At 41.2% G+C, this 21,474-nt stretch overlaps 1 protein-coding gene across 2 annotated transcripts in view; it reads right to left on the reverse strand.

The window, feature by feature from the left end:
• Positions 1–21,474, reverse strand: part of man2a1 (mannosidase, alpha, class 2A, member 1) — a 163,548-nt gene that overhangs the window by 48,883 nt on the left and 93,191 nt on the right. For both annotated transcript variants that reach the window (XM_059644699.1, XM_048527297.2), the window contains 3 exons: positions 17,862–17,976; positions 12,953–13,020; positions 3,206–3,371 (listed from right to left, as the gene is read on the reverse strand). In XM_059644699.1, the coding sequence (XP_059500682.1) occupies positions 3,206–3,371; positions 12,953–13,020; positions 17,862–17,976 (349 nt within the window). The remainder of the gene's footprint in view (positions 1–3,205; positions 3,372–12,952; positions 13,021–17,861; positions 17,977–21,474) is intronic.

The following is a 21,474-nucleotide window of genomic DNA, read 5'->3' on the forward strand; positions in this document are numbered from 1 at the left end:
TCTGTGGACATTCTGGCAAACCTACACTTCAATGCCCTTGTTGTTGGTCCTCAGGGCGAAGGCATGGCAACAGAGACCATGACATACATTTCAATATGGCTTTCCTCTCAAGAAGTAGGAGGCACAAAGCTAAAGGAGGAACCACACACAGGCTCATCAAAAACTTCCTCGCTGAACACTCCAGAAGTGGATAAGCCCTCCACATTCAATCTGCATGTCCTGTACCAACCCTTGGAAGTTGAAGCCGAGGAGAATCCACTTGCACCCCTCAGCATGTCTGGCCATCCAGCCGCATATGTCCCCGGGGTCGCCTGGAGCCAATGGACTCCACTGCCAAGCAGAATCGCTCCACCCCTGCTGTAGAACCTGGGACAATACCAAGACATAATGGAAGGGAAATAAAGAAAAAAAAACAATTTTGAGGGCACTTTAGTCAAACTTTTGGTGACAATGGACTGTAAGTGCACTATCATGTTTGGAAAATTTGATTTGTTTTGCACTACATCAATTTGCTTGAGTCTATGCGTAGCTCTGAATGTACCTGTGGCAGCTTGATGTCTGATTTCATGTCAATACAGAATGTACCATCAATTAGTGTCTTTGTTGAGCGCCTACTGCAGCATGTCGAAGCAAGATGACAATGTCACGTGTAGGGCAATGGAACCATTGCCCCTCATTGTCCGATATCCCTATTCTATGCTTAGCCTCTGAGTTCAAATGCATTGATGTGAAGGATGCATGGGACAAGAATATGTACAGCACAATGAATTAAGATTGTCAGGGATTGGGAAGCTGCAAATCTGTGTCCTATAGTGCATGGTGCTACATGACAGTGTGCTGCCCTCTAAACAGCCTCACATCGGTGGATCTTGGTGGCCCCTTCTGCATAGTTCAAGACATGTACATCACCACTCTGGGCGTGGTTGCAGCTTTTTTTTCTCACTACCGTGTACTTCGAATTTTCAGCTTGATGTAAAGTGACACCAAACATTTTTCAGGCAGTGGTTTCCAGCTTCCACTTTTATGAGTTGGTGAGGCCCCAAACATCCAGATCACCTTCCTAACAGTCCTTCTCATAAACCCCATAGGCTTCACACCACCCCAGGTCCCCACGTAAACTATCTACATGAGCCTACACCCAACATCACCTCCAGCCCTTGGCAAATGAGTTCATCATGTCAGGTGTAGTCACAGACTGCCAGGCTTGAAGCTAGGGAGCTGCCGACTTCAGACAAACACAAATCCTGTTCTGATCCATACCCTCTCGTTCACTCCAGCCTGAAGCACAATTAGGTTTCTGAGTCTCTTTCCTTTAGCAGCAGCCCACCTGGTCCTCCCTAGCCCTTTTCCCTTTAGTTTCTCTGGACAGACTCAATGGACTGATCTTGACCCATTGCCTTGAGCAACATAACAAGGCAGCCTGGGATCAGAAGTGTCCTTATCGATGCCTGTACATGGAGTTGTTTCAGAATTAGAGATTGGCCTTGCTGGATGCTTGGATTGCTTCTGTCAAATTTCTCACCATAACCCATGTTGTTCAAACTCTTGTTAGACTCTGTCCTATGTAACTAACCATTATTGTAACTTATCATTCTTGTTCAATTTCAAGTTCTACATTTTTGACTTAGGCCATGACAACACATCATTTTGCTTTGTTTTACAATGCAATTGCTTGAAACTATATGAAATATGGGCTGCATTTTGTACTGATTGGAAAGCAGCATTAATGATTTGTTTGACCTGTACCAGTGATACTAACAGGGTTCAATTTTCTACCAGTTCAGATCACCACAAGGCCTGATTTCTGAACCAAGGCATGGGTACTTCAGGTTAAACTCACCACCAGTCATCAACTCTCTCATTCAAATGACAGTACAGCCAATGGTCCTCTAGGACTATGGTAACTTTCAAGTTTTCACTTCACTGGCTTGGATGCAACATAAGAATTTGTTTACACTAGCACAATAAAGATGAACATAGAAGTCTACAAAGGATAAGCTGAAACAGAGCTGTGATAAAAAAGTGTCAGATTGTCAGATAATGAAGTTAACCATTGAGTAGTTAACCAACACACATTATGTAGACACCAAGATAACAAAGCGTGGAGCTGGATAAACACAGCAGGCCAAGCAGCATCTCAGGAGCACAAAAGCTGACGTTTCGGGCCTAGACCCTTCATCAGAGAGGGGGATGGGGGGAGGGAACTGGAATAAATAGGGAGAGAGGGGGAGGCGGACCGAAGATGGAGAGTAAAGAAGATAGGTGGAGAGAGTGTAGGTGGGGGGGTAGGGAGGGGATAGGTCAGTCCAGGGAAGACGGACAGGTCAAGGAGGTGGGATGAGGTTAGTAGGTAGCTGGGGGTGCTGCTTGGGGTGGGAGGAAGGGATGGGTGAGAGGAAGAACCGGTTAGGGAGGCAGAGACAGGTTGGACTGGTTTTGGGATGCAGTGGGATGCAAGCGGAGGCTTGGGGACCGCTTTCCTACCTACTAACCTCATCCCACCTCCTTGACCTGTCCGTCTTCCCTGGACTGACCTATCCCCTCCCTACCTCCCCACCTATCTTCTTTTCTCTCCATCTTCAGTCCACCTCCCCCTCTCTCCCTATTTATTCCAGAACCCTCACTCCATCCCTCTCTCTGATGAAGGGTCTAGGCCCGAAACGTCAGCTTTTGTGCTCCTGAGATGTTGCTTGGCCTGCTGTATTCATCCAGCTCCACACTTTGTTATCTTGGATTCTCCAGCATCTGCAGTTCCCATTATCACTTATGTAGACACCAGGTTGACTTATTAGTCTGTGCTGATCTCACTGATCACAGATGGGCAGTAAAATGGTGCTATAGTTGGCTCTCTGGTTAAGAAGGGTTGTCACTCCTGATGGCCATCTATTGAGGAGTGGGCATAAGTAAGAACAAGCAGAAAACTGTCTGAGGAGCTATTTGTAGCAATGTTAAGATGCATTCAAACAGAACAGGGTTACCTTAGCATTAAACACAGCATTTACACCTTGCTGATCTGGCTGGATCAGATCTTTCCATAACAATATTTGCTGTTGAATGGCCTCATTCACTGTTAAAGTATGCTTGAGAAAATTAACTATTGAACTATTTAACAGAGGATATCTGGCACTTAGGGATCTGCAGCTTTGCAAAGAATGAAGTTAGAAAAAGCAAATAAATGTGAATAATTAAATAAATTATAACTGACCTGGAAAAGGTTTTTAGAAACTGTGGTGGGTCCATCCCATACTGCACTGATTTGGGCTTCCACTGGCTGCCCTGAAGCAGTCAGCACTCTTACTTTGTGTGAATTTACTTGTACTGTTACAACAGAGATGCGATCCTGGTCTGTTGGGTTATAGAGCACAAGGAACCTGAAACAAGAACATTTCCACTCCTTCAGATATTGCCATGATCCTTCAAATGCTGTTGTGTTAATATAACGCACAAATTATTGCTTGATTCAGTGAACAGGTGCCAAAAACATTCAGTTTGATTAAAAACTCAAAATATATATATACACATGTCAAAAGCTGAAATCTTACCCAAATTCCTTTTGAAAAATGTTAGGTGTACATTAGTAGAAACTCAAAAATGCAGGCATCTTCCTCTTGTATCAAGTGTTAACCTAGCTCAAAGGAAAATTTTCATCCTTTTAAGACAATTTGAAGGTAATGACATTATTTCTCTGAACTCTTTGGCCTAACATCATGGATAATTTGGTGGCACTTTCACGTTTGAGTCACAGGACTGTGCATTCAAGTCTCACAGCCCCAGAGAACTGGTGTGACCTTGTTGGGCCAAATAGCCTGTTTCCACACTGTATTGATTCTATGGATTTGATGGATTATCAAAAGAAAGATATGACGGCATTGAAGGCAGTTCAGGATCACGGGGTGGAGGTCACGATGAAGATTGTCAGATCAACCATAATCTCATTAATGGTAGAGCAAACTTGATGGGCCTAATGGCCTGCTTGTGTTCCTAGATTTTATGGTCTTAAGGTCTTTAAAAGTAATGGACCATAAGTCAAGAATAAAGTACCGAAGGACGCCAGTGATCTTATTTGAGTATGCTGATTCCCAGGTAGAGTTTTCCAAACAAATATCACTGCCCTACACTCTCATCAAACATTTTAATATTTATCAATTTTTTACTTAAATGGTGAAAAGACCAATATTTCAATTATTTTATATAACAAATTATTTCAAACATTGACTGCTCTCAATACAGAGAAATTTCTCCAAAACTCTCCCCTTCTGTGTCAGTTTTAAAGTATTCATCCTTATCATATAATCTCCAGTCAAAAAAAATGATACAACCAGAAGCCTTTTTTTAAAAAAAGGCTGAGAAAATCTTTTGGCTTTTTTGATTCAACAACATAGTCGCTGCTCATTATTTTAACAGTATAACTACATCTAGAGAGAGATAAAGAACTTCACACATCAGTATGATTTGTGAAATGATTTGTACGCATTTTCTGAAATCTGCCTTCTACTATGTCATGTTTCAGTCCTGAATTTTCCTGTTGAAACAGCTCTGGTCAGGCCAGTTTTTAGCACCGGGTCAGGTTCTTCTGTCTTAGCGTCTGATATGGGTGGCAGGTAATGCATAGGAGCTTGCCTCTTGTGCCAGGAATGCCTCAGTAGAATTTCAGTGTCTTCTTCTGGCAGCAAAGGTGTTGAGGAGGCGACATCTATCATATCCACCTCCGATTCAAAGGACTCATCAATGCTTGATGGACAGGGTGAACCCATGGGTTCTAGCAGTCTTTCTGATTGTTCCAAAAGGCAGGATACATTCTGCTCCCACATTGTTTGCAAATTTGTAGCTTTCATCCATTGCATCTACCCGAAGTTTATACATCACTGGTCCTGACCTTGCCTCAACCGTGAAACTTACCCATGCAGGGCCATTTCTGGGATTCTTCCAGCATACTTTTCCCCCTGTATCAAACTCTCTCTCTCACTTGGTGGAGTCTTGCATCCAGCATTGACGACTCTGAAGCCCCACATCTGGGAATATCAAAATTAACCTGGTGTGAAGCCTTCTACCCATTAGCAACTCTGTAGTTGGACATAGGGTGGTTCTCTAATCAAATAAGAACCATGACAGTTTTGCATCCAGCGAGGCTGTAGGCTGTTGGCTGTTTCTTCAAGCCAGCTTTCAAAGTTTAGACTGTTCTTTCTGCCAGGCCATTTGATGATAGATGGGTATGGAGCTGTCCTTATGTGTTGAATCCGAATCGACCAAAGGTTATACCCAAATTCCCTGCTGGTAAACAATGGCCCATTATCTGTGATAAACACTTCCAGGATTCCATGTGTTGAAAAAGATGTCTGCAGTTTTTCTATCATCATGTCTGTGTTTGTTGAATGGACTCTGCACATCCAAACACTGATTAAGAACATTAAGCCCATACTTGACATGCGACTGAGTCCCAGGCTTATCTGGACATTCCCACAGGTGTGGGAGAGCTGCTAGCAGTAATTTTTGGCCTTGTTGGCACTCTGGGCACTGCCCCGTCAACACAGCCTAGTGACCAGATGTACCTGCTCAACAATATCTTCATTTTGGAGATCCCTGGATGGTCCTGGTGGAATTCAGTGAGTATTTGACAGCGACCTTTGCTTGGGACAATTACACTTGCACCACATAACAATATGCCATCCTCCACTGTGGCCTGGTCTCTGTGGATCCAATAAGGTTTCGATTTCAGTTGTTGCAGGCATTTATGAATGGATCATTCTGCGTCCAAAGTCTGATTGACAGCTGTGACTGGGAGTGTGTCCATAAAATTTAGTACCTTCACAGATTCTTCCAATGGTGGTACCACCGGTGGTGTATCTGTTAATGGGAGATGGTTCAAGGCATCCATATTCGCTACCACGGCATCCTGGATGCTGTTCTAACTTGTTGTTATAAGCACTTAGTATTACAGCTCACTGCTGAATGCGGCTTGAGGCTGTGTGTGGCACTGCTTTGGCTTCTTTAAGTAAGCCAAGTAAGGATTTGTGGTCTGTTATTATCATTAATCTTCATCTGTAAAGGTATTGGTGGAACCCCCGACTCCAAATATGAGGGCCAACTCTTCTTGCTCTGTCTGGGCCTATTTACACTCTACATTAGCCAAAGTTCTGGATGGATATGCTATTCTGCATTACTCTCCACTGGGTCACGTATGAGCCAATACCACCCAGATACCATTCAGGGAGTTATCGCATGTCAGTACTAGATATTTCCTGGGATTACTGTGTGTCAACACCTTGCAGGAAGGTAGCTTTTATTTTAGACTTCACAGAAAGCTAGGGTTTGTCTCTGAGACCATTTCCAATGCTGACCCTTTTTTAGGAGCTAATGCAAAGGTGCCAGAAAGCAGGCCAAGTTATGTATGAACTTTCTGAAGTAACTTACCTGCCCAAGAAGTGACCTAAGCTCCAGGACAGACATGGGAGCTGGTGCACCTTTGATTGCCTTTTTCCAATGGGTGGAACCGAGTTTTGTCGACTATGTAACTCATGTAGGTCACTTGGAGGGCCTGGAACACACATTTTTCCCTTAAGTGTACACCCACCTTGGAAAATGCCTTTACTATTTTTCCCTGTTATTAAATGTCATCTAGATAAAATGGCAACCTTAGGTAGAGCTTGCAAAGTGCTAAATAAAAACCAAAAGAACTGAGGATGCTGTAAATCCGGAGCAAAACCTAAGTTGCTGGAAAAGCTCAGCAGGTCTGGCAGCATCTGTGGAGGAGAAAACAGAGTTAACATTTCGGGTCAGGTGACCCTTCTTCAGAATTGATGGTGGCTGGGAAAACATCAGTTTATATGCAGAAAATAGGGAGGTGGGTGGGTTGGGAGTAAACGGTAGGATAGCGCCCAAAGAGATAGAGAGAGAGAGACAGTTGGACAGGCAGAAGAGTTGCTGACAATCAGGCTGGGAGGGTAAACAGTTGTTAATGGGGACTGTTAGTGCCTAACAACAGGGGGTGTGGAGTGGCAGGCCATGTGGTAACAAGGCCTGGTGTGTGGGGTGGGGGGGCTGAGATATGGGAGAGTTTAGTTTTAGGGCCTACTCTCCCATGTTGCAGCCCCCTACCCCACACATTAGGCCTTGTTAACACATAGTGCCTAACAACTGGGGATGTGTGGTGGCAGGGTAACAGTCCCCAATAACAACTATCCACCCTCCCAGCCTGATCGTCAGCAACTCCTCTGTCTGTCCAACTGTCTCCCTCTCTCTCTCTTTGGGCTCTATCCTATCATTTACTCCCCAGCCCACCCATCTCCCTATTTTCTGCGTATAAACTGACGTTTTCCCAGCCACCATCAGTTCTGAGGAAGGGTCACCAGACTCAAAACGTTAAATCTGTTTTCTCCTCCACAGGTGCTGCCATTCCTGCTGAGCTTTTCCAGCAACTTTATTTTTGTTCTTGCAAAATGCTCTCCATCATCATCAGCTACAGAAAGCAGTTTCGTGTTTGTTTAAAATCTTCACAAAGATGAACTGAGCCATCAGGCTTCACAGTCGGTATGAACGGTGCTGCCCATTCCACAAACTGGCCTGCTTTGTCGATTCCGTCATACTCCAGCCTCCTGATTTCTGCCTCTGCTTTTGCTTGTAAGGCAAATGGCACTGAGCGGGCCTTACATAATCATGGAATTACTCAACACACAAGGTGGCCTTGCCTCCTTTGACAGTCCCTGACCTTCCTGGAAGATTTCCGAGTATCTTAATTAGGACTTCACTTAGGCAGCCTTTCGCTATCTGAAAAATGTTGAATCAATCTAGGTGAATCTCTCACAACCAATATTGTCCCAGCAAGCTTGAGCCCAAGCCTCCAATCAGTGGTAACTGAACCAACTGCTTTACATGAAAGACTAGGATCTAAGTTGTACCGTTATTCTGTAAAGGTTCCCTGGTACAGATTCTCAGCTTAGCCAAGCCCCTGTGCAAAACTAAGTACTGAAGTCCCCAGTGAATTTTGTGAAAACTGGTTCTGTGATCACTGATATGGCTGTGCCAGTAGCGACCTCTGTTAGAAACAGATGACCATGTAACCAGACATTTAGTTTGATTGGCTCTGATTTGCATGTTGTTAAGCAATTTAACTGTTCCAAATCATATGTAGGTAGACTTTCCAGGGTATGAGCTCCTCTGGACACTATCCTATAAGTTATTTTGCACAATTCAGTTCTAGTAGGACTCTTTACCTGTCTCGAGGCCACATACCAGCAGCAACTACAATGGCTTGCCAGCAAGGATCCTGAAGACAATTTTAATTGTACAGCCAAGGCTTGGTCTTGTTCTGGAGTACTGCTGTGGGCTGACCAGAAGTCCTTATGATCAGGATATGTCCTGAGTGAGGCTATGCAATTGCCTGCAGTCAACTGGTGTCTCCCAAGCTCAGACAGACTGGCAAGGGTGTCCACTTCCATCAGAATACCCTGCAACTCGTATGATCCACTTGCCGCATTTTCCAGTGATAAAGCCGAGTTGTCATGACTGTTTCAGGTCCAGCTGGGCTTTAGCTAATAGGTACTTTTGTATAGTTCCATCATTAATCCCACACATCAAACAGTTTCTAAGCATTTCACTAAGGGCTAAACCAAAATTACATGCTTCTGCCAGTCATCTTAACCTATTTAAAAATCCCAAAATGGAGTCACCTAGTTCTCAAACTGCTGAATAAAAACAATAGCGTTTCACAATTAGAGGCAGCTTAGGGTGATAATGTTCCTTAAGTACGTGCGTCCTGAAATGCTGTAGTGTCTGGTACCTAGGGAAAGCTAGGCTCCTAGTAATAGAAAAGGACGTGGCTCCACAGGTTGTCAGGAGATGTTGTTTGTTGGAAAATGTAATGCTTTCCCCCTCGCCCCCTGCACACTGGGCCAAGTCCTCCAAGGCAGGGTTGACTGAAGCAAAATTCCCCTAACAAAGGTAAGACGTACAAAATGTTTATCCCAACTCAAAGATGACTGTTGTGAGTGAGTTTCTTTACAACTTGTGCTTTTCTGTCATCACCACTGAAACAACTCCATACAGTACAGTATCCCGTCACCAAGTCATCTTTATTTGTACTTGCACAGTCCTTGATTCTAATACTGCCTCTTCAGAGTCAGCTCTCAGAATGCCAGAATGTCTGACACTCCTCTTTTTGTCTGTCTGTCTGTCAGCCAGGGCTCCCTGTTTGGGCCAGATTAACAGCCCCAATCAGGGAGCTCATATTCTTTGTTGTCCGACTGGTGACTTTGTTACAATTCTGTAACGATGAACAATATAAGTTTATTCTCATCAGTTACAAATTGTAGAGAAGACAACCCTTAATAATAATAACAGAAATGTGGAATAAACTGCCTATTCAACTATGGAAAAAATGGAAGAAAAACAAAGAATAAAGATTAAATTGTACTCTAGTTCACTATATGCTTGGATAGCTTTATTAATGTAATCAGTATTGCAAAAGGCTTCAGGATGTGAAAATATCTGAATGCTAGGCAATAGTGATACAAGAGTTTTGTGGTAATCAGGGAATGGTGTGAGATGATGTCCTGAACATACAAATCCACGCACATGCACACATACAACAAGAAACAAGAGTAGGCTGCTAGGCCATCCAAGCATGCTGTGCCATTTAATAAGATCATGGTTGATCAGATTTTAACCTCAACTCTACATTCCTGCATATACCCAATAATTAAGAAATTGATCTACTTTTGCTTTAAAAGCATTTTAAGATTCTGTATCTGCTGTCTTTTAAGCTAGGGAGTTCCAAGACTCAACCCTTTAGATAGAAAAATGTTTCCTTATCTCAGTTTTAATTGGAGACCCCCTTTTGCTTAAGATATGACCCCTAGTTCTACAAGAAGAAATATGCTTTCAACATGCACCTGGTCGCGTCTGCTTTAGCACCAATTAAGTCACTGCTAACTCTGCTAAACTGCAGAGGATACAGGCCAAGACTTTCCTCCTGTGGCAATCCCCACATCAATCTGTCTACTGGGCAGGAATAAATCAGGATATTCAATAATTCGTTAGGCTCACAAAACGTTTCATTTCCAGGAGTGGAGGAAGCCTCTACATCCACACCATCTTACACCTACTCCTTGGGCAAAAGCAGCAATAGGCCTACTATATAGTACATGACAAAGTTTATATCCTTATAATGGTTTACTTCTCTAAATTTCCTATAGTTCAGCGACTTTGCAACATGAGTATAACGTTTACTAACATGATGACATCAGAAGTCACACAACACCAGGTTATGTTCAACAGATTTATTTGAAATCTCAAGTTTTTGCAACCTTCGGCTAGTCAAAGAGCAGCTCTCGAAAGTTTGTGATTTCAAACACACCTGTTGGCCTATAACCTGGTGACTTGTGATTTCTGACTTTATCCACTCCAGTCCAATACCGGCACCTCCACATAATGGCTAATATGATGAGCGCAATTTTCAGTTTATTCAGCATTCTTAGAAACCATAGAAATTATACAGCATGGCAACAGACCGTAATGCACTGGCAAACCATTTCAAGATACATATATTAAATAAGGAATGATCAATATCACATTATCACTCCACTATCAAATGATCTAACTGAACATCTGGTACGTACTATCAAATTAATCATCACTAGTTTGTCAAACAACAAAGCAACATTTTAATATTACATTGCAGCATTTTCATGCGATATGAATGGAGAAGGGGCTACCTTCCCCAGCGCAACTTATGTGAAGGCAAGTGTGAATGACTTTGCCCAGCAACCATTCCTAAACATTCTAAGACACACATGATTCTTCTTCTTAACAGACAGAACAGAATTAAAAAGATATACGACGAATGACCAGATAGAGAACTACCGAAACTGTTATCTGGGTGAAAAGTGAAACTTAAAAACAAAGATTTATAAAAAGTTACAATCAGTCCAGGTCATAAAAAATCATTGCCGATCATGTTGCTATGTCACAAAGGAACAAAAGCCAGCTTAGACCAACATGCAGCACATCAATCATGCATGACAGCGTGAGGAGGAGCACTCTGATGAAGATGATTGTGTTGAATGATAGTAACCAGTAGCAAGACAACCAAGTTGTCAGACAAGTGAAACAGAGAACATTGGGTACATCACCAGATGGGTATACAGTCAAGATAAATTGTCAAACCTCGAAAGCATCACATTGAACTTTGAATTCTGAAACTCTGTTTTACCTATTTGTGTAAGGATTAAACTGACTACATGTTACAACCACATATCTGTTTGAGATTGTTTTTAATCTTTAGAACATTGAAGATCTTGCATTATGTCTTATGGTCAGTATGTCCATAATTCTTTAACAGACATTCATAATACCATTATTGTATCATAGTGTTTGACCTGAATGCATAAACGTCTCATACTCTACATTACTCTAGGATCACTTGATATGCTACAGGGTGGTGGACCCTCTATATAATTTGTAAAGATAATACTATTATCATTTAGTAGGGTCTGGCAGGGATGCTAGAGACCAAACAGAACTATAAAACAGGTGATCATTACATGTTGACTAAGGGGTAATTGGGTGAGAGCTGGATGTATATATGGGGAAACAATGTGCTGATCTCATGATCAGAGATTTGGTATAAAACATTAACTAGAAAAATATAAACCAGGACACTGTGTGACCAACATTAAACACCAAGTGTTTAACAAGTTTCAGTCCAGATACTTACTTATATGTGAAGGTAATGCTTGTATGTAATAGCTAGTTGTATTAAACACCTGTTGGATTCTTCAATATCACGATATCCATGTCCGGTGTTAAGGATACAATGAGTAACGTAAAGATTGATGCATCAGGTAAATGACGCTGGTAAAGGCAGCTTTTTTTGCCTCTTTATTAATTCACGGGATGACAGCATCTCTGGCTAGGCTGCATTTATTGCCTATACCCCAAAGGGCAGTTAAATATGGGTCTGGAGTCACATGTAGGCTAGACCGGGTAAGGGTGGCAGTTTCCTTCCCTAAAGGACATGTGTAAACCAGACAGCATTTTCCAACAATTGACAATGGTCATCATTAGATTGTTAATTCCAGATATTTATTGAATTCAAATTCCACCATCTGCCAAAGCAAGATTCGAACCCAGGTCCCCAGAACATTACCTGGGACTGTGGATTAACAGTCCAGTGATAATGCCACTAGGCCATCGCCTCCCCTTAAATGATCACCTCCCATTCATTTACAGGGAGCAGTGGAGGCACCAAGCTATTTATCTGCCATTGGGCTTATTTAGGCCATAATAGGCCTCTTAAGAACCACACTATTTTATTTGTTTAGAGAATATGAGCGTCACTGGCTAGGTTAGCATTCGTTGCCCATACATCATTGTCCTTGGGAAGATGGAGGTATACTGCCAATGTCCTTCCAAATGGAAGTGACTGTGCGTTTGGAAAAAGAATTGATGAATTTCTGCAGAGCATCTTGTAAATGTACCTTGCTCCTACTGTGCATTAGTATTGGAGGGAATGAATATATGTGAATGTGACACCAATCAAGTGGGAAGGTATGTCCTGGATGGTATAAAGCTTCTTAACTGTTGTTGGAACTGCATTTAATTAGGCAAGTGGGAAGTATCCCATCACAATCTTGACTCTGTAGATGGCAGACAAGCTTTGGAGAGTTACGAAATGAGCTACTTGCTGGATAATTCCCATCTCTAACCTGTTTTTGTAGTCACACTATTTATTTGGTTGGTCCAGTTCAGTTTCTGCCCATGCTCAGTATTATTTAGTAGTTGCAAGAGAGGCATTCACCAGGTGAGTAGCTCAGCAGCTTTTCTTGGGTGAACTGGTACTGAGCAAGTCATGGGAAGTGGGGAAAGCAGTTTTGGGAACCACTTGTCCACCTTGGAAGGCACCTCTTACAGCCTTTCCAGAATGTTCTTTGAACATATTGAGTACAAAATCACTAACCTGGGTGTTAGGCTTAATTCAATGGTTGTTCTTTGAGGTAATGAGTCTTGTGAGGCTTGATTATCATCCTGAAATGAAGCAGACAGCATTTGAATGAAGTTGTAATATGTTGTAATGCCAGTTAGTCTATCTGCTTAAATCAAAAGCTATTCTTAACTAAATAAAAACAGCAAATGTTGGAGAAATGCAGCAGGCTTGGCAGCATCTGCGTACAGTGAAACAAAATTAACATTGAGACCAGTTCGACTTCTTCTGAAGAGAAAATATTAATCTTGTTTCTCTTTCCATGGACATGCAGAGTGCCTCCAACATTTTCTGTACTTACTTCAGATTTCCTGCATCTGCAGTATTTAGCTTTCGCTATTAACTTAGGTTGGTTACACAACTCTTATGGCAAATACTCAACATTCTCTTTGCAAAACACACTTAAAATTTCCAATTACTACATCTATGCATTCCTCAAGATCTCGTTCAATGTATCACACAGAACTGTTGGCTATGTGTAAACTTTGCACTTTATGATTTTCATACCATATGTTTCTCTGATTCACTTACTGTCCCAGTCAATAAGGAATTACGGCGAGATGCAGAACAAGTGTGGGACAGAAGAGAATTGCAAGACAAACACCAGCACCTCAAAGACTGGAAGAGAAACATACCTGGACATATGCAACAGCACCTAAAAGAGCATTCAAATCCAATTTGTGACTCTGGATCAGACTGATCACGTTTGAGAAAATCAAAGTGACATCACAGGAAAACAGGTTGGTGAGCATCCTTATAGCTTGCATTTCAAAATTCAGGTTTTTTAAAAATTCATTCATGAACTGTGGATGTCACTGGTTGTGCCACCATTTATTGCCAATCCCTGGTTGCCCTCTATGCACTCGTGGTAAGCTGCATTCTTGAACTGCTTCAGCCTATTTAGTATAGACAGATTCAACACTATCAGGGAGGAACTTTCAAGATTTTGATCCAAAAACAGTGAAGGAACAATGTTACATTTCCAAGTCAGAATGGTAAGTGGCTTGGACGGGAATTTGCAGTGGTTTTTCCATGGTTCTGATTCCCTTATTCTTAGAGATAGAAGTTGTCATGGGTTTAGAGGTGCTGTTTCAGTGAATTTCTGTAGTGTATTTTCTGGATGATAAGCACTGTTGCACCTGAGAGGCTATGGTTGAGGTGTGAATACTTGTGGATGTGGTGGCAATCATGCGGGACACTTTGCTGTCGATGGCATCATGCTTCTTGAGTGCTATTGCAGGCGCATTCGTCCAGGCAACTGGCAACTATTCCATCACACTCTTGACATGTAACTTGTATACGATGGATAGGTTTTGGAGAGTAAGGAGGTGATAGAGCAGTGGTCATTGGTGATGCAGCAGATGGTTGGGGTCTAGAACACAATGCTGAGGAACTCTTTCAGCAATGTCTTGGGGCTCAAACAACCTCTGACAACCAAATTTCCCTTGGGTGCATGGTATGACTTAAGTAGATGCAAAGTTTTCCCTGATTCTCACTGACTCTAGTTTTGCTAGGGCTTTTTGATACCATACTAGCTCAAATATGGCCTTGATGTCAAGAGCAGTCACTCTCAACTCACTTCTGGAATTCAGCTCAAGCAGACTTTACCAATTACTGCTAATGCTACTTGATATCTAAGTAATAGCTGGAACTGCAGGTGCTGGAGAATCTGAGATAACAAGGTATAGAGCTGGATGAACACAGCAGTCCAAGCAGCATCAGAGGAGCAGGAAGGGTCATTTTCTGAAGAAGGTCATACCATGCACCCAAGGGAAATTTGGTTGTCGGAGGTTGTTTGAGCCCCAAGACATTTCTGAAAGAGTTCCTCAGAGTAGTGTCCTAGGCCCCAACCATCTGCTGCGTCATCAATGACCAAGGCCCAAAACATCAGTTTTCCTGCTCCTCTGATGCTGCTTGGCCTGCTGTGTTCATCAAGCTATACAATTTGTTATCTCTGAAATCTAAGTAATCCTGCTTCGCAGCTTCACCAGTTTGATACTTCATTTTTAGGTATGCTATGTGCTGCTCCTGGCATGTTCTCTTGTCTGCCTATAATTTTAGAAATAAGGTCTACTTTTAAGAGTAAAGCTTATTAGATTAGCTGGTGAACACTTCCTATTTTTGTTAACCAGTAAAATTTCACTTGGGATAAGCACAGAAAGTACTAAAATATTAAAAATGTAACCACAGGGATGGCTAGACACATTAAATTTACATTTAATCAGTGAAATAATTAATTAAATACCATAAAGCTGGCAGTCTAGGTAATGTGTGGGAGCTGCAGAATGTAGTAACCTGTGCATACCACTTTAGCCAAACACAAATCTACAGCTGGATGAACTTGGGCTCAGTGTTTCAGAGGTGGAGGATGAGCTGCAGACACTGTGACACATGGGTGGTGGAAAGTTACCTCGATACTTTGCTCCAGGAGGCAGTCACACACTTCAGGATAGGGTTAACTGATTTGGTTCATGGTCAAGGAAAGAAGGGGTGACTGAGTGTGTCAAATATGAGGAGAGAAATGTGGTGCTGCAGGATTTATAAATGAACTGACCTTGTCACAATGGTACACAAAGCAACTTGAACAGAAGAAGTTAATAGGAATGCAGTGATAGCAGGCGACAATATAGTCAGGAGGATAAACAGAGTTCTCTGTAGTTGACCACAATCGTCTAGAAGGCAGTGTTGCCTGTTCAATTTCTGGACGTGGCCTGTCTGCTCTAGACTGGATTGTAAATTGCAGTGGGAGGCAAGGGTGCAATTGTTATTGTACAAATAGCTACCAGTGACATAGGTAACACAGGAAAGAGGTTTATATTAGATAGTATTAGCAGTTAGAGACTAAATTAAATAGCAGAACCACAAAGGTTCTTAACTAAGATTAAACATTAGTCTCAAGGTAGGTCAATTTACAGCAGAAATAGAAGTAAACAAAAGTATGGTCTAATTATGGGATGGGGTGACAAGCTGATCAAGATGGCAAACTGAACGTTCCAAGAGTATTCAATGTTTCAGATGGATAAGCAAAGAAGAGGAGGAGGCAGGATGGTGCAGTACTAAGGGGTGAGAACAGTACATTAGTGAAAGAAAATTGTAGATCAGAAGAACAAGATGTAGAAACAGTTTGGGTGGAGTTAAGAAAGGTCAAGAGGCAGCAAACGTTGGATGGTATTGTTTATAGGCCACCAGACAAAAGTGACATAGAGTAAAGAGAATCATAGGGAACTTCAATCAACATTCGACTGGGTAAGCTTAATTTGCACTAACATTGCGCAGGGTAAAATTGCTGAAACGTATTAGAGATTATTTTCTAGAACAATGCATTGTGGAATCAATTTGGGAACAGATTATTTTATATCTGGTATGGTACTTTGAGAAAGTGCTAACTAATAATCTCGTTGTAAAGGAACCTTAACTGAAGTATGACCAAAATATGCAAACTTTTACACAAAACTCATAAATGACAGAGTTTAATTTGAATCTAAGGACTAATTTTTTCGATTATGTGAAATAGGCATCACTTGCTGGGTGAATGGCATTTATTGCTCATCCCTAAATGCCCTTGAGAAGGTAGTGGTGAGCTTTTCAATTGCTTCAATCCATTTGTTGTGGGTAGACCCACAATGCTGGTCGGTAGGGCGTTCTCAGATTTTGACCCAGTGATACTAAAGGAATGATGATATGTTTTCAAGTTAGGATAGCAAATGGACTGGAAGAGAAGTTGCAAGTGGTGGTATCCTCATTAATCTGATGCCCTTGTTCTTCTAGATAGTAGTGGTTTGGAAGGTGCTGTGTAGGGAACTTTGATGAATTTCCACAGAGCATTTTATAGATGGTACTCACTGCTGATTCTGAGTGTGACAGTAAAGGGAGTGAATGTTTGTGGATATGGTACCAATCAAGCAGACTGCTTTGTTCTGGATCGTGTCAAGGTTCCTGTGTGTTACTGGAGCTGCACACTGCCAGGCAAGTGAAGAGTATTCCATCACACTTCTGACTTGTGCCTAATATGTGGGGCACAGGCTTTCAGGAGTCAGGAACCGAGTTGTTCACTGCAGAATTCTTAGACTCTGACCTGTTCTTGTAGCCACAGTACTTATATGGCTAGTGCAGTTCAAGTTCTGGTCAATGGTTAGATTTTCTCTTGTTGTACATTGTCATTGCCTAGTACTTTTGTTGCATAAATGATAATCGCCATTTGTCAGCCCAAAGCTGGATACTGGATTCATCTTTCCTGTCTCCCTATTTCTGTTTGCACCTGCATGTAGCATTGGTAGTAATCTGGAGATCACTACTTAAAGACCCTGTTTGCTCATTTTCTATCTAGCTCCCTAAATTCCAATTGTAGGACCACATCCCTGTTACTATCCATGTCATGAGTACTGATGGGGACCATGACGATTGTCTATTTGCCATCCATCCCAAAAAGTGAATGTCCTGCAGCTGTTCTGTGACATCCCCAATCTTAGCACTAAGGAGGCAACAAAATATCCTGGAGTAACACAGATGGTCATAGAAATGCTGATCTCTTCCCCCAAATGAACAATTCCCATCAGTACTGTTTTCTCCCTCTTCTTTCTTCCATGCCATACAACTGGGCGGCCATCAGTGATGACCTAGGCTTGAGTTTTACCATACTACTTCAAGGATTCTTTGTCCTAACCAATATCCAGACCAAGGAATTAGTTAGCGAGTGGGACACCAGCAGATTCCAGCAAATCTGCCCATTTCTCTTGGACCCCAAGAATCAAAGTTGCGTAACTTCAGCAAACATCCAAAGGTTTCTTTCCATAGACTTTCAAATGTTTATGTTATTTACACCAGCCCACTTTTATAACTAATCTGGAGGATACAATGAAGCTAATTGAAAAATAACATTTCTTACCATTTGAAGAAAAGGCATTGAAGGGTTGTGCTTGTAACTTTCTTTGTTTTTTAAAATTAGAAAATGTGCTGAGTCACCTATTACTTTTTTCAAGTTCAATAGTGAGTGAAATAGTCTGTGAAGAGAAAGATCCAAGAACATTATAAGTATCACTTCTTTGTTTTGGGGGCATAATACATGGTGCAGTTTGCAGACTTCCGGCATCTTCACCACTCAGCACTGTTCAGCATGTAGCAACACTACATATGCTTGATTCTACCACTGGTAGGCAAATGAGATGGTCTAATCCAAAAGATAGGCAGTGAAATACAGATCATAAGCCAATCTTTACAAAAAATCCTAAATAAAGTTAAGGTAGTAGATATGAAATATTTACTTCATATATTTTACATACTTACACACCACAGACCTACACCTCTTAATCCAACCAATTTCAGTCAATGCCTATCAGTTATCATTTATCTTCAGCGTATAATTAACTGCAATAACAGATTTCCATCTGGCTCTCTAAATAAAAATCAAGACTTTAAGTTAACTTGTACAACAAAAAATTAAAAATAAATTAAACCAAAGACTTGTATATTCTACACAAAATATTATTGTTGCAAGGTGGCTTTTCTTGGATGCCTAACAATTTCTTTGTCTATGTATTTATTTTTGGACAGCAATTCAATAATTGATGAATTCTATCCACCATTTAATTTTTGGAGTGATGAGCGTAAACAAAACTGGCAATCAAAACGGCTACCTGTGCACGTGCAGTGGTGTCACTTATTGGCGACAGATGTCTCAGAGTTAAAATGAATTTGTACATGCATGATCATATCACTATGTAACCTGTGTAATAAGCTTAAATGAATTTGTGTATGTGTGGCTGACATCTCTGCATTATCTATGTATTGTGCAGGCAGCCCTACTGAGGCCCAAGTTTTGGGTGCACAGACAAAAACTGGGAGCAGCGGCAGGGGCTGGGAGCAGGTCAGAGGCCGGGAAGGGCAACAAAGATCATGAAGTAGAACCGGTCATTCAGCCAAGAAGCTTCTCATCGTGGGGCTGTGAGATGGTAGCTCTGGGCTCGATTTGGACCTGTGGGCAGGAATGCAGCATTGACAGCACCAAGAACATGACCAACCTGCACTCAGCAGTCACATCTTTGTAATGTTAGAAGGCTGGTGAAATAGATTATGCTTTGGTTAGAAATCAACTGCATCTGTTGCTTCACAGCGATGTGGTACATCCGGTTGGGTTGCTGCACCTGTATAACCTTATGCCACTTACAGAGGGCATTCCTATGAAGACAAACCTAATTTAACTTTAGACATCTCCTTTCACTCCAGCATTTGGTTCATAAAAGTAAAATTAATACATAACTTATTTTCACTCATTTTTCAAAGTGTATATTATCCAACAACAAGCAATAATATTAAATGAATTCACCATCTATACTGCACTTACTGTCAAATCATTTAAGTGAGATTCTGTACAAAGAGAAGCCACAACATTTACCCATTCTATATTCAAGAAATAAAGGATTAAAATTAATAATTAGATCTAAAACAGAAGAAAATGTTTTCATGAAGGAATAGGTCAAGAAATTCACCCTGTGGTTTTTTGGAGTGAATATCTAATAGATTTCACTCAACTGCTCACTTAACTATCCCCTTATACACAATCATTTTAATCAGCAATCTTAACTTTAACAAATTTAATCTCAAAAACAAAAATACCTAAATTCAAACAGAATTATTGTACTTAAAAACACTATTTGGTAATGTATGTTTATTCTCCCAGTAAATTTACTTTTATTTGCTTATCTTGACTTGGCTTGAGTTTGTTTAGATTTCTATCAATCACTGCCTACACCCTAAGGATGGCACTCAAAACCCTTCGGATCAAAAGCTGCTTTTATACCTCTACATCAATGTTAATTAATACTCTGAATATTTCATAATCAGTGTGAAATGCAAAATCTGTAGCATTACTACATTTTCAGTGTTTGTTGAAACATTAATTATTAGTGAAAAACAACATTAGATGTTCTTCCTTTTAGAGCCAAAATAAAGAGATTTCTGACTGATCCTAATTACCCGTTGTGTTTTCTCACGTTTCAACAAGCATTTTAACTTTTTAAGTTCTTTCATGGGGTGTGAGTGTCACTGGCAAGACCAGCATTTGTTGCCTATCTCTAGTGCCCTTGAACTGAGTAGACTTTTCAGAGGTAAATTAAAAGTCAACCACATGGGTGTGGATCTAGAGCCATAGTTAAGCCAGACTGATTAAGAATAGCAGGTTTTTTTATTCTATAAAAGACATTAGCGAACTAGGTGAGGACTGCAGCGCTGGAAGAAATTATATATTACACTTATCACGACAATGAGACATTACAAGCATAAATAATGTAGTATTTGTGAAGCTGACTCACTGTTACACAGAGTGCAGAGGGCATGCTATGCATAGAAAACTCCAACAAATAGCTCTGTAATAATAAATAGCAAACTGTTTTTTGTAATAAAACAAAGAGCTGCGAATGCTGAAAATCCAAAACAAAAGTAGAAATAGCTGAAGAAACTCAGCAAGTCTGGCAGCAACAGTGGAGAGAAAGCAGAGTTAAATGTTTCAGGTCTAGTGACCCTTCTTCAGAATTGATAGTAGCTAGGAAAATATGATATTGTATGCTGAAGACAGGAAGTGAAGGGTGAAAAGGAGTAAGCAACACATAGAGATGGAGCCAATACGGATGGAGAGACAGTTGGTAGACTAGTGGTAAGCTAGAGGAAAGAAAACAGTTCATGGGGCTGAAGGTAGATGCAAATGCTGATAATGGTCCCCATTACCAGATTTTCTTTCCTCATGGTTTACCATTATCCATCCCTTTAGCAGCAACTCAGCAGGTCTGACAGCATCTGCCGGAGAAAGCAGAATTAACATTTTGAATCTGGTGACTCTTCATCAGAACCAATCCACAGAGCTTCTTTATCCTTCCTTGCATCACCGGCCAAGTGGTTAACAAGAAAGACTACCAGTTACAATGAGTGAGGAGTGAGTCAATCAGGAAGAAATGTTCAAGAGATGGCCATAGAACCAACCAACACTTAGCACAGACAGGAAAGGCAATGGCAGCAGCATGTGAATAGAGTTTGAATACCTAGGTATGAGGTTGGAGCCCCTGAGAAAGCAACAAAACAAAAATTACTCTGGCCGAAGGCTCTTTTCTAACAGGCTCAACTTTTTCAACATGAGCAAAGGGCAGTGCAAGCAAAAGCTTTTGACATTTACAGATTTGGCGAGAGATATCTGTGCTTTGTTGAAAGCAGATCTCATGGCTCAAACAAGTGCTCAGACATTGCGATTTGCATTCAGAGTGACTGTGGCCTTCAACCTCAATCCAACTATTTCCAGGAATCTGCTCAAGGTTTCGGCAGCATTTTTTGACCATGATGTCGGCAAACATGACACCTAATTAGATTATTCTCTTCTGCCTGCCTTTGGTCCATATACCTTCATTCCTTGTATATTCATGTGCTTATCTGAAGGCCCTTAAAACACTCAAATTGCACAAATATTATCATCAAATTACTCTTGCAGGAGCCACATAGACACATGAAAAGAAAGT

The sequence above is a fragment of the Stegostoma tigrinum genome, chromosome 3 (assembly GCF_030684315.1).
Source record: "Stegostoma tigrinum isolate sSteTig4 chromosome 3, sSteTig4.hap1, whole genome shotgun sequence".
Taxonomy (NCBI): Eukaryota; Metazoa; Chordata; class Chondrichthyes; order Orectolobiformes; family Stegostomatidae; genus Stegostoma; species Stegostoma tigrinum.